General features: G+C 53.7%; 2 protein-coding genes across 2 annotated transcripts; both read left to right on the top strand.

Annotated features, from left to right (window-relative positions):
- Positions 1 to 316: 316 nt before the first annotated feature.
- LOC140643726 (mast cell protease 1A-like) lies at positions 317 to 2,370 on the top strand. Its single transcript, XM_072845890.1, has 5 exons — positions 317 to 398; positions 496 to 640; positions 833 to 968; positions 1,291 to 1,539; positions 1,907 to 2,370. The coding sequence occupies exons 1-5, from the start codon at positions 341 to 343 to the stop codon at positions 2,033 to 2,035; spliced, it is 717 nt and encodes a 238-aa protein (XP_072701991.1). The 5' UTR covers positions 317 to 340; the 3' UTR covers positions 2,036 to 2,370.
- Positions 2,371 to 5,428: 3,058 nt separating this feature from the next.
- Positions 5,429 to 8,313, top strand: LOC140643681 (granzyme E-like). Its single transcript, XM_072845804.1, has 5 exons — positions 5,429 to 5,542; positions 5,656 to 5,803; positions 6,904 to 7,045; positions 7,193 to 7,426; positions 8,115 to 8,313. Exons 1-5 carry the CDS (start codon positions 5,476 to 5,478, stop codon positions 8,250 to 8,252), a joined length of 729 nt encoding a protein of 242 aa, XP_072701905.1. The 5' UTR covers positions 5,429 to 5,475; the 3' UTR covers positions 8,253 to 8,313.
- The last annotated feature ends 2,712 nt before the right edge of the window (positions 8,314 to 11,025 follow it).

The raw sequence follows: 11,025 nt of genomic DNA, 5'->3' as shown, positions 1-11,025 counted from the left end.
AGAAATGCTAAATCACACCTCGAAAATACCCTAGGACACCTCTCCTCAGCACCCCTGAGGCTTTCGGGCTGTAGCATACCACGCTCTCTCTGCCCTGGCCTTTCTGTCCTGCTCTATCACTCATTAATCACAGCCTCAGGGCATGTGAGCATGCCGGGGCAGCAGAGATGCAGATAGACCTGCAGGGATGCTGCACTCCTCTGATTAGTGCAATCAGACCATCGCAGATGGTTTCCTGGCTGCTCGGTACAGCTGGCCCCAGGGTATAAAACCAGCCCTTGGGCACTAGGAGACTCAGACTTCCACACATCTTGGAAGGTGTTTCCAGTTGTGGGAAGAGATGTGCCAGCCACTGCTGGCCCTGCTGCTCCTGCTCTCCTGCTCATGGGCCAATGCCAGTAAGCTGGGGTGCTGCAAGCTGCTGCGAGTGAGGCTGCTGGTCTGGGCTCCGACCTCAGCAGCCACTGGCTCATCCTGCGGTGGGGTGTCTTGCAGGTGCTCTACAGGGTCACATTGTGGGGGGCCACGAGGCTCAGCCCCACTCCCACCCTTACATGGCATACCTGAAGGTAGGAATGTCAGACTGCGGAGGCTTCCTGGTGGCCCCCGACTGGGTGATGACAGCCGCATACTGCATGGGGTGAGTACTTCATACAGGGGCTTTATCCCCTTCTTTGTCCCCTAACCTGTGAGGTCCATCACTGGAGTAATTTTGGAGTAGGTTCTTCTTCCTCCTGTGCTAGGCAGCTCTCTCCACCTGCCTGCAAAAGGGGAAGGATGCAGGTGAGACCCAACCTGTTTTCTCCCTTCTCCTCACTGCTGCCATGGCCAGGAATGCCACAGTCATCCTGGGGGCTCACAACATCCACGAACCAGAAACGACCCAGCAAATCTGGGGAGTTCTCAGATACCACCAGCACCCTGAATATGACCCCAACACCGTGTCTAATGACATCATGCTGCTCAAGGCAAGGCAGTCCTGCAGCAGGCAGTGGGTTGGAGGGTAGACTGGGGCTGTGGGTCTAGCAGCATCTGGGCAAAGCACATTCTTGCTGTTAGCTCCTTCTGCAAACCATCAGCTGCTTCTTCTCATGAGTGCTGGAGGCAGGCAGGAATGGGAGGGACCTGGGAGGGAACCATGGGCAGGGCTTGGAGCCGCATGCCCTATTCACAGCAGCTCACCAGAGCTTCAGTGCTGTATGTCCTGCTAGACCTCCTCTACTTCTGTGCACAAAGTGTCCTTCAGCTGTTCTGCTCATAGCCTTCTCCAAAAACCTTGCTTTCTCCCAGCTGACAGCAAAGGCCACTCTCAATGACTATGTCAAGACCATTCCACTGCCCAAGACCAGCAGTGACCTCCCCACAGGCACCAAGTGCAGCATAGCTGGGTGGGGCCTGATCAATGATGACCAGGTGACCAAGTTCTTTGAAGCCAAAGTCTCCATCTACAGCCACAGGAAATGCATCCACTTCTATCCTCATCTCAACACCGGCATGGTCTGTGCTGGCAGCTTCCACGACCTCAGGGATTCCAGCCAGGTATGGGCTGCCGACGGGCTGGGGGCTTGGCCGTGGGGCAGGCAGGTTCTCTGGCAGCAGGGGCTTCTGCTGGCACAGACTTAGCTGGTTTGCAGGAGAGGTGACAAGTATTTGATTTGTAGCTCCCATGTGGACTAGCTCTCTGGATGCCCTGACACCACGGTCTGTGCACAGTCCCGGGGTAGAGCCCCAACTCACCTGCTCAGGACAGCTCCTGCAGCATGGTGGGCATGTGGGACAGGAGCAGAGCTGCAGATCCGGAGCAGAGACACAATCCTGCTGGCAATGTCTGGGCAGGGAGGGACCAAGATGAAACCTATTCCCACAGGGAAGAGGCCTCTCAAACCAGTCTCTTATCTGTCCTCAGGGGGATTCTGGTGGGCCCCTGGTATGCAATAAGGTGGCACAAGGAATCATTTCCTTTGGGTATGACACCCCACCCGGCGTCTACACTCGCATGTCCAACTACCTGCCCTGGATCAAAAAAAAAACCTGAAGAAGTAGCAGCAGTGGCACTCACTCCAGCATTGGTGCAGCCCTGGAGACTGCACTGGTTTCCTTCCTGCCCCTGCTGAAGGCTTGACTCCCTCCTCTCTCCTTGGGAACCTGACTGACCTGGTCGGTGGACACAAGGGTCCCCTTCTATGAGGCTGCTGGCTGTCCCATTCCCTGCCCGTCTCAGGCAGCCAGTTCTGGTGCCATCTGGGATCATCACTGCTTCTGCCAGGGTGATTTAACATGGCCCTGAAAGAGGCTGTGCTACAACGGTCCCCACTTCCTTCAGAGATAACCCTGTCCCTGCTTGAACCTTGCTGCACTTAAAACCCCACAGTAAACTTGGAGCTGCATTTCCCAGTGTATGTCTTCTGCTTTCTCATACCTTGTCCCAGGGAGAAAGGAGGGAGGGTCTGGCTGGTCAAAGCGAGAGGCCAGCCTGTTGGGACAGAGGCAGTTGTAGCTCTCCATCCACTAAATTGCTGGCAGACTTGGAGGACAAGAGCTACAGTTGCCCTTCCTGGGGTCACGGGAAACTGTTGCAGGAAGAGAAACTGCCCAGGTAGAAACGGGCTGGGAAAAGCGATGTGCACACACTCCATTCACCAACTTCAGCAACATCACCACCTGCCTGGGAGCAGCTGACAGCCAGGATGTGGTGTGTCAGCAGGTACCAGGGGTCAAAAGCTGCCAGTCCCTGTGAAGTAATGACTGTCCTCTCTGCAGGGACCTTGTGTCTGGGTGATGTTGCACCCTAGGACATAGGGCAGCCAAGACAGCAGGCTGGGTCACAGCAGACACCAGGCTAATCTTTTCAGCTGTTTTAGCTGTAAGAGGCTCCAGAAGGTGAAAGGAGCTGGACTTTTTGTGGACCGTGCTGTTTCTGCTTCCCCTTGGGTGTAGGGCAGGTGGTGGCTGAGATCCTAGGGATGGGGCTTTAGGATCCCAGAGAGGAGACATACTCAAAGTCACAGCTGTTGCACACCAGTGCTTTCAGTCTTTGCCTCTGCCATTCTCCAACAGCCACAGTCCTCCATCTCCTGAACAGCAACATGATGTCCTGGGTCGAGACATGGATACAGTCTCTGAAAGGGTTGATAAAGGACCTGGCTTCACAAAAGCACCTGACCCCACGCCACTTCCTCCTTTCCTCCCATGCCAACTATTGCGGGAGAGCCTGACTCTTCCTGGAAAAGGCAAGGGTGAGTCCTAGCTGGGAGCTGTCTGCCTTGGAGCTTGTTGGCATGTTTCTGTCCCTCTCAGGAAGGCAAGCCCAGCCCTAGCAGTACAGTACAAGCAGAGACTATTCTAGCAGTAGCACAAAACCAAAAGGGCTTACAACTCTCCCCTCAGCCAGGCAACGCTCAGAGGCGAGCTTCTCCTCCCCACAAAGGATGCTCTAGCACTGTTTTCAGACAGCCCCTGCACCAGAACCCAAATACCTTGCACCAGCCCTTCCTTCCATGGCCTGCACTGGATGTAAAGCAACCTGCCTAAACTCTGAGCCCTAGTCTCCTTTGTTCCAGCTAGTTTGTGATGGTGTCTCTCGTATACAGACAGGAGAGTGCTAGACACTTTCCTGGGAGGAGATAACAAGGGGCAGAGGAGCGCATTGGTAAATAATTGAGCTGCAGAACTCCCTGGTGCATGATGACAGATGTCTGTGCAAGTTCAAGAGGAGACCAGACTGGTTTGCTGCAGGTAAACCCAGCGGGGAATTTTAAACATACAGAAACTGTGTGCAGTTCAAGGGAACGGGATGCTTGCCTTGTTCTCATAGTCTTTTCTAGGCTCCCAGTAGCCACCTCTGTCAGAGGGAGGAGACGGCCTGTGGTTCGGCCCTGGGTGTCTGCTCTTATGTTCTCCCTGTTCTTGCCTGGAACAAAGGGAAATGACATTGCCTTTGCCTTCAGCACCCATGCCACCCTGGGGAAACTAAGAAGGGTCCATGGTCTGGGCTTCTGCTAACAGTTGCTATCAGCTAGGAAATCTGCAAGTGAAAAGGCTGCAACTGCTTATCTGTGTAGTACAAATCTTTGTCACGTCAGGGTTTTCCTTGAAGCTCCAGCTGCAGCAGGCTTCGCATGAGAATGGCAGCTTTTAGCTTAAAAATGGGTTTTGCCCTGTGGCACTGGGGGCAGATAAGAAAGCAAATTTACCGGCAGTCAGTGAGGGCAGCAAGGACGTATCAGCCCCATTTCATCACAGCCAAGGAAGGAACCGCTGCTGGGGTGAGTGCATAGACATGCCCATCTTCGTGCACTGGTGCCAGCGGGGAGGCAAGGGGACATCCTGGGCGCCGGGCGCGGGGGGAGTGTGTTCAGTGATTTGCCACCAGCCCTTCCTCCAGCGCAGTCCCCCTCACCATGGTCTGGAGGAAGAGGAGGAGCAGCTGCCGGTCCAGGGAAGACGGGTCCCCACCATGCACTTCAGAAAGGCACCTGGCACTTGTTTGGCATTTAAAAATCACTGCCTGCCAGGGCGGGGGCAGCACTGGCTGTGACACATTTGGACATGACCCTTCCCAGAGGAACAAGACCAGCTTCAGGGAGACGTGCCATCGGGTTATCTCTAGCTAGTGAAGGGGCAGAATCCCAAACCTGTATCCCTTGTCTCCATCCACCCTCAACACATCAGAGGGAAAGTGCCCCAGGGTCAAGGAATTGTCCTCCTGTCTTCTCTCATATTGGCTGGTAAGAGACAGCAAACTCCCCAATTTAAGGGTGAACAATTACATCTGGAAAGAAACACTTAAAATGGTGTCTTTTGCTGTACAAAGCAAAGCCTTAAATCAGCAGCTGGTGCAGAACAGAGACCTCATGGCAACAGCAACAGTCATGCTGCAGCGGGCCACGCTCATGAAGCTGCCATAACAACTTCTTGCCCTCACATAGCCATGACCAGTGTGGTGTTATAAATGCACTCACACCAATTTTGCTCTATTAGCCAGAACCACACCTACTGAGAAAGAGCAGAAGGGTCCTGAACTGCCACTGCACAGTCTTTGGAACTGGTACATTGAGTGAAAGAAATCTTGTTCTTGCAAGGCTCATGATAAAAATCAAGAGAGTTTGCAAAGTGCACAACAACAAATACAAGCTGCAAGGGAAGAGCCCACTGGCAGGCAAAGTGATGAGGGTGGGTATGCTCCCTACAGCTTTCAGCTCAAAGGCAATGGGTTAAAATTGGCTCTGGGTTTAGAAGGACATCAGATACCCTAGATCAGGCCCAAGATGAAGGTGGGTTGATGCCCAAGGCTAAGGCTGACTGAATTCCCCTCTCAGATCGCTGAGGCATGCAATTTGCAGACAGATTAATCAGATGAGTCTGACTTCTGTGGTTTCCTGGAGTCTAGTCTCAGGCTATAAAACCTTGCTGGGAGCAGGAAGAGACCCCAGCTGCAGCCTCACCTCCAAGGGATCTATTGAAGCCGAGAACGCTATGATGAAGCACCTGCAGAAACTCCTGCTCTCTCTCCTGCTGGTGACATGCCCCCCGGCCAAAGCCAGTAAGTAGAGCAGCCCAGAGGCGGGGAGAGGGCTGGGGAAGGAAGAGTCCCAGACAGCGCGTCCTCTACCCTATGTCCTCCAATCCCCTCATCCTCAGTCCTGTTCGTTGCAGATTATTCCTGGAATTGGATGGAGGGAGGAGGTGAAGCCAAGACCCACTCCACACCCTACGTGGCCTATCTGCAAGGAAAGAACAACCAATTCTGTGGAGGCTTCCTAGTGGCCCCGAACTGGGTGATGACAGCGGCTCAGTGCTTCGTGTAAGTTTTTGCTATGTTTGTACAGCACCTGGTGCAATGAGATTGTCACACTGCCATGATCCGGGTAACATCTCCTAGATGGAGGTCTAACAGTTTGAATCACTTCCTTCACAGCTGTGGCCAAACTCCCTAGCAGGGAGTGCAGGCTGCACTGCCGGGACAGGGCAAGGCTGTGGGGGCTAGCACCGAAACAGCAGGGGTCTGTCTGCAGCTCTCCCTTGAGCCATCCTTCACCATGTCCCTCCCCAGCCCATGTTCAGATACTTACCTTTATTTTTTTATTCCCCCTCCATGACTCATTTTATTCTTCCCAGACATCAGCAATGAGAAGTCAGACTGGCTTCTTCCCTTGCTGTCACTGACCATGCTGGTGTCAGGCTTTGCCCTTTCTGCCACCAAAGACCTCCAAGACTGTTACCAGAATTAATCTCTTATGAGCAAGGTGCTTGCCCAGCTCTCTTCCATCCCTCCAGCTGGTTAAACTGGGGCATGGAGAGGCAAGAGGGCTTTTCTAGATGTGCATGACTCTGGCTATAGCTACTACACTCCTCAGGGCTGACGTCTCTGCCCCGGTGCCAGTAACCAGGCTCAGGGTCAGCTCCCACGTCTGAGCAGCAGAAACAAGGATCAGCAGAAGCCAGGAGCCTGGATGCCCATGTCCCACCTGCTAGATTGAGAGGGACTCCCACCCGTACCCAGGGTGCCTCCCGATTTTCCTAAGGCAGCCCCTTCTGCAGATGATGTAGAGGCCAGTAAAGGTACAGTGGCCCAGAGCAGGGTCCCGATTTAGTGCCATGGACTTCCATGGTCCTACGAAGCCTGGACCAATAGTCCAACATATCTTAGTACACAGCAGCAACATTGGACCAAATCTGCTCAGCTTGAGATCCAGAGGTAAAGCAGCCCTTGCAGAGCTCCGGTCTGGCAGATGGGAACTTGCTCTGCCTCTTGGCTGGGTAGATTCACTGGCAGAGCTCCTTGCTCCCACCATTCTTTAAAGCCCAGCCAGTCTCTCCTGGCCATGCCCCTGGGAGATGTGCCTCAGTGTTACCAGGGAAGACAGGAAAGCTAATGAAATACACTGTGCTTGATTTTACCAGACACAAACCTCTGACTGTCATCCTTGGAGCCCACACAATCCAGAGGAGAGAGGAAAGTTGGCAAACATTCGAAGTCCAAGAGTATCACTGCCACCCAGACTTCATGAGTCCTAAGAAGGGAAATGACATCCTCTTGCTGAAGGTAACTACCTGCCTGGAGCACCTGCATGGTCCCGTCTGCCCGACGTGCAGGGCTGAGCTGTAACCCTGGAGTGGGAGGGTACAGCCTTTGTCACAGAGCATTTACAGACCAAGCACTTATTTCTGTATTTTCTGTCCTCTTGCCCAGCTGAAAGGCAATGCCACCAGCAACAGCTATGTTAGGACCATCTCCTTTGAAAAATCAAAAGTCCCTGGTGGGACTACATGCAGCATAGCTGGCTGGGGCTACAAAACACCCGCTGCCACGTTACGCGAAGCTACCGTCACCATCATCAAACAAAGGGACTGCCTCAGCCACTACCCTGGACTTGCTGACAACTTGATTTGTGGCCTCAGTGGATCTGCTGGGGTACCTGAAAAGGTCAGTCTCTGACTTAGGGAGTAGAAGGCTGCAGGGGAGGTTTCAGCCAGGTGCTGGGCACAAACCTGATCTAGGCTAAAAAACTTCATTGAAAAGGTACTGTCCAAAATTGCTTCTTGTTGTCCTCTCCCCCTCCTGCCCCATCACTCCATGCTTCCTCACCAGCATCCCTCTCTCTTGCTGTCCTGGCACAAGAGATGCCCTGGGTCTTGATCTCCAAGGATCAGACCCTCAGAAGGTCAGCAGCGTTCCTGCTGACTGCAGGCATCATGCTTGTGCTCGGCCCTCGGCCAAGCAGAAGGGACAAGGGGATCCTTGTCTTCCCACAGCAGAGGACCTAGGAGTCTGCAACAGCACAATAAGACAACAGCTTGGCCATAGAGGGGTTTGCCCTAAATCTCATAGCTGGTCCAAGTGCATTTTGTAGTGCTCTGCAGCCAGCAGAAGGGCAGAAATGAAGTGATACTTTATGCTTCAGCATTTGCCCAGCTGTAGTTGTGCTGGGTCCCAGAGAAAACTGCCAATGGTCCCTTTTGGGCCCAGAGCTATCCACATCCATTGCAAGTCCAAGCTTCTCCTGGGGAAGCTCTGTCCTGGTACTTGCAGCCTCCCTGTTCCTAGCAAATGCACCCTTTTCCTGGGGACCCACATAAATCAACACTGATCTATCTCCTCCCCCATTTTATAGGGCGATGCAGGGGATCCACTCGTCTGCAACAACAAAGCCTACGGCATCTTCTCCTATAGGCATAACAATTGGCCTGGTTTCTACACACACATTGCTCCTTACCTTCACTGGGTCAACAGCGTCATGAAGTCAGCATGACCCTGCTTTCCCCCCAGCTGCTGCCCTGGAAAACTCATGCTTCAGGGCCCCATGCTCACCTGCTTTTTCTTCTTTTCTCCCTGGGAAACATCTTCCACTGATCCTCATGGACATGGCAAGGACTTATCTCTGGCAAAGCCAAACTATGGCAGTGGGGGGCTTGGCGCAGAGATTGCGCCTCGACTGCCTTTGTTCCCTGTGCAAGCTAGGGAGTGCCCATTGACACAGTGTATGCTCCCACACTTTGCTGCTCCAATTTACCCCTTTGTCAAGCTGCTTGTGGCTACAGCTCTAGAAAGGAAGCAGCAGGACAGCCCTGAGTGAGGTGACAGTAGCTGTTGGGATGTCTGCCGCCCTTTAGGGAAGGCAGCACAATTAGATCGGGGGGATCCAAAGAGCAGCCTCCTCCCTGCCCCTTGCATTTGTGACACCAGATGCCTGGGTCTCCTTTGCCCAAGCCCTAGGGTTAGAGGGTTGCCCCAGCTCCAAGGAGGACACTTCCAGCTTCTGCTTCACTGCTGCTGTCCCCTACCTCTGAAACCCGCTGCCTCCTTTCTCCCTCTTGCTGTAGCTCCAGTGTTGTAAGAATACATAAAAACAATAAATTGCATCTGCATTTGAGAGCCTTTTTCCTTCTATGATTTGGATTTCTCTCGGCCGCTGGCTCCAGTCCTGAAGAGCTCAGAAGAAAGTCACTGCTCAAACAGCTGAATCCCAAGCTGCAATTTTCTACCCTAACCAGTGGCATCCATTTTCTGTCCCACCTAAACCCCCGGAATAGGTGTCAAGCCTGGTTTTCAGGGCAGGGGAAGCCTCTTGGCCTCCTCTCCCCAATGTGGAGTGCTCAGGCAAAACTGAAAAAGATGGTAATCAGTCATCTCCTGGAGGAGATTGTCTCCCCCCCATCTGCTGCAGTGTGAGGAGGCAGGAAAGAAGAACTACACAGGGGAGGGGGCACCGAACACAAGGGGTCCCCGGGGCTACGGGAATGCTTGCAGCGCGTGCCTGCTGGTGTGGCACGGGAGCAGAATTAGCCCATCTCATCACAGGGCAGCCTGCCTGCAGAGCGCAGCCAAGTCAAGAACGCAGCCGAGGCTCTAGCCTATGCAGTGCCCAAGTGCTCTGCGAGACAAACTGCATCATGGGGCTGTGCCAAGCCTTCTGCTGCCTCCAGCTTGTTCAGGTTGTCAGACATGCAGAGGAGCAGCAGCTCGTGTTGATGACACAGGCATTTGGCTGCTCCAGCCATGCAGCTGCCTGGAGGAGCACATTACCACAGAAGGAGGTAAAGTACTGGGCCGTGTCTCAGGCAGCAATCGTGTCCTCCAAGAGGTTTGTTTTGCTCAGAAAGAGGATCCTTGGTATGCTCCAGAGCCAGGGCAGCCTGGAGCAGAGCCAGGGCCTCCACCACCCTGTTCTGCAGCAAGGTGGGCACATGCAGAGGCTGTTGTCCCTCTCGGGCAGACATCCAGCTCACCAACCTCCAAGAGCACTCTGCTGAACTCCACAGCCCCGCTGCAGAGCAGTGATGGTAGAGACGGCCCACACTCCTCACTGATACTCACCCACCTGCCTGGAGCACCCTATGAGCTCCTTCGCCAGCACCTCCCGGCACAGCCTGCAAGCTTCTCGCCTCCTTGCTACTGGCTTCTGGGCAGCGGTCACATTCACTGAGGGAGGCCAGGTAGATGAGAGCAATCACACTCTCGAAGCAGCAGATCCATTTCCTCTGCTCTGACTTCTGCCCACCCACATCCGTGATCCTGCCAGGATGGAGGGTCAGCCAGAGGTACAGGCACGTGCAGGGGCACAATGTTTTCCCCTTTGGGCAGGCAGTGCCTGGGACCATGGCTTTGACACAGATCATGGACTCAGAGCCCCCCAGGACTGTGCTGCCACATCTCAACAGGTTACCAGATATCAACTGGGTTACTAAGTGTGATCCCAAATGCACTTTTAGCCTGCCAAAAGCAAGTGAGCAGAAACCTTACCAAGCCACCTCTTGGGCAGAGGACAGGAAGAGCACCAGAGCGAGGAATTCAACTACCTGAAAGTCAAGATGCAGGCAGCATTTCGAGCAAGAGAAGGCACAGAGATGTGAAGGCTCTGCTTCCTAATAACCACAGCACCTGCCCAGCCCAAGCAGAAGCAGAGGATACTATGGTAGGTGCTGCCTTATTTCCCACTGGGGAAGGGAGAGGCAGCCAAGAGAGACAGCCCAAGGACAAGAGGCATGATAGAGAAGGAAGAGGCAGGGTACAGGACAGTTGTTTGGGAGAAGGGGAATCCCATGCACTTGCCACGCTCAAAGGGCTGACTGCTTTACAGGAGCTTCACCTTAACATCCCATTGTGCATGAAGAAGTGGTATTCCTTGTTTCCAACTGTAGGCATTTGGCTCTGCAGCACATCCTGAACAGTGGGAATATAAGAGCCCTCAGCTATCCACTCCAGATTGGACAGAAAACCACAGGGAGCCACGGTACAAGGAAGCAGTCTGTCCCGCAGGGCCATGCCACATGTCTACATCATATGTTTGGCTCATTCTCAAGCCACATTCCCCTCATCCTCCACAGTGTACATGCTAGCTTGCTTCCAGTTCTCTTCTGGAGCAGACAACTAGGTTCCTCCAGCAAAGATGCAAGTGCATTCCCAGATAGACAGTGTGGAGGCAGATAGCACCAAACTTGACTTTCTCTGCCTGTAGCCAGTGTTAGCATTGCCCAGCAAGCTTCATGCCTTCAATTGCCCCCCCTTCACGTGCATCTTTACAT

This window comes from Ciconia boyciana, chromosome 24 (assembly GCF_034638445.1).
Source record: "Ciconia boyciana chromosome 24, ASM3463844v1, whole genome shotgun sequence".
Taxonomy (NCBI): Eukaryota; Metazoa; Chordata; class Aves; order Ciconiiformes; family Ciconiidae; genus Ciconia; species Ciconia boyciana.
Note: the sequence above shows the minus strand (reverse complement) of the source record. Positions and strands in the feature narration are given on the sequence as shown.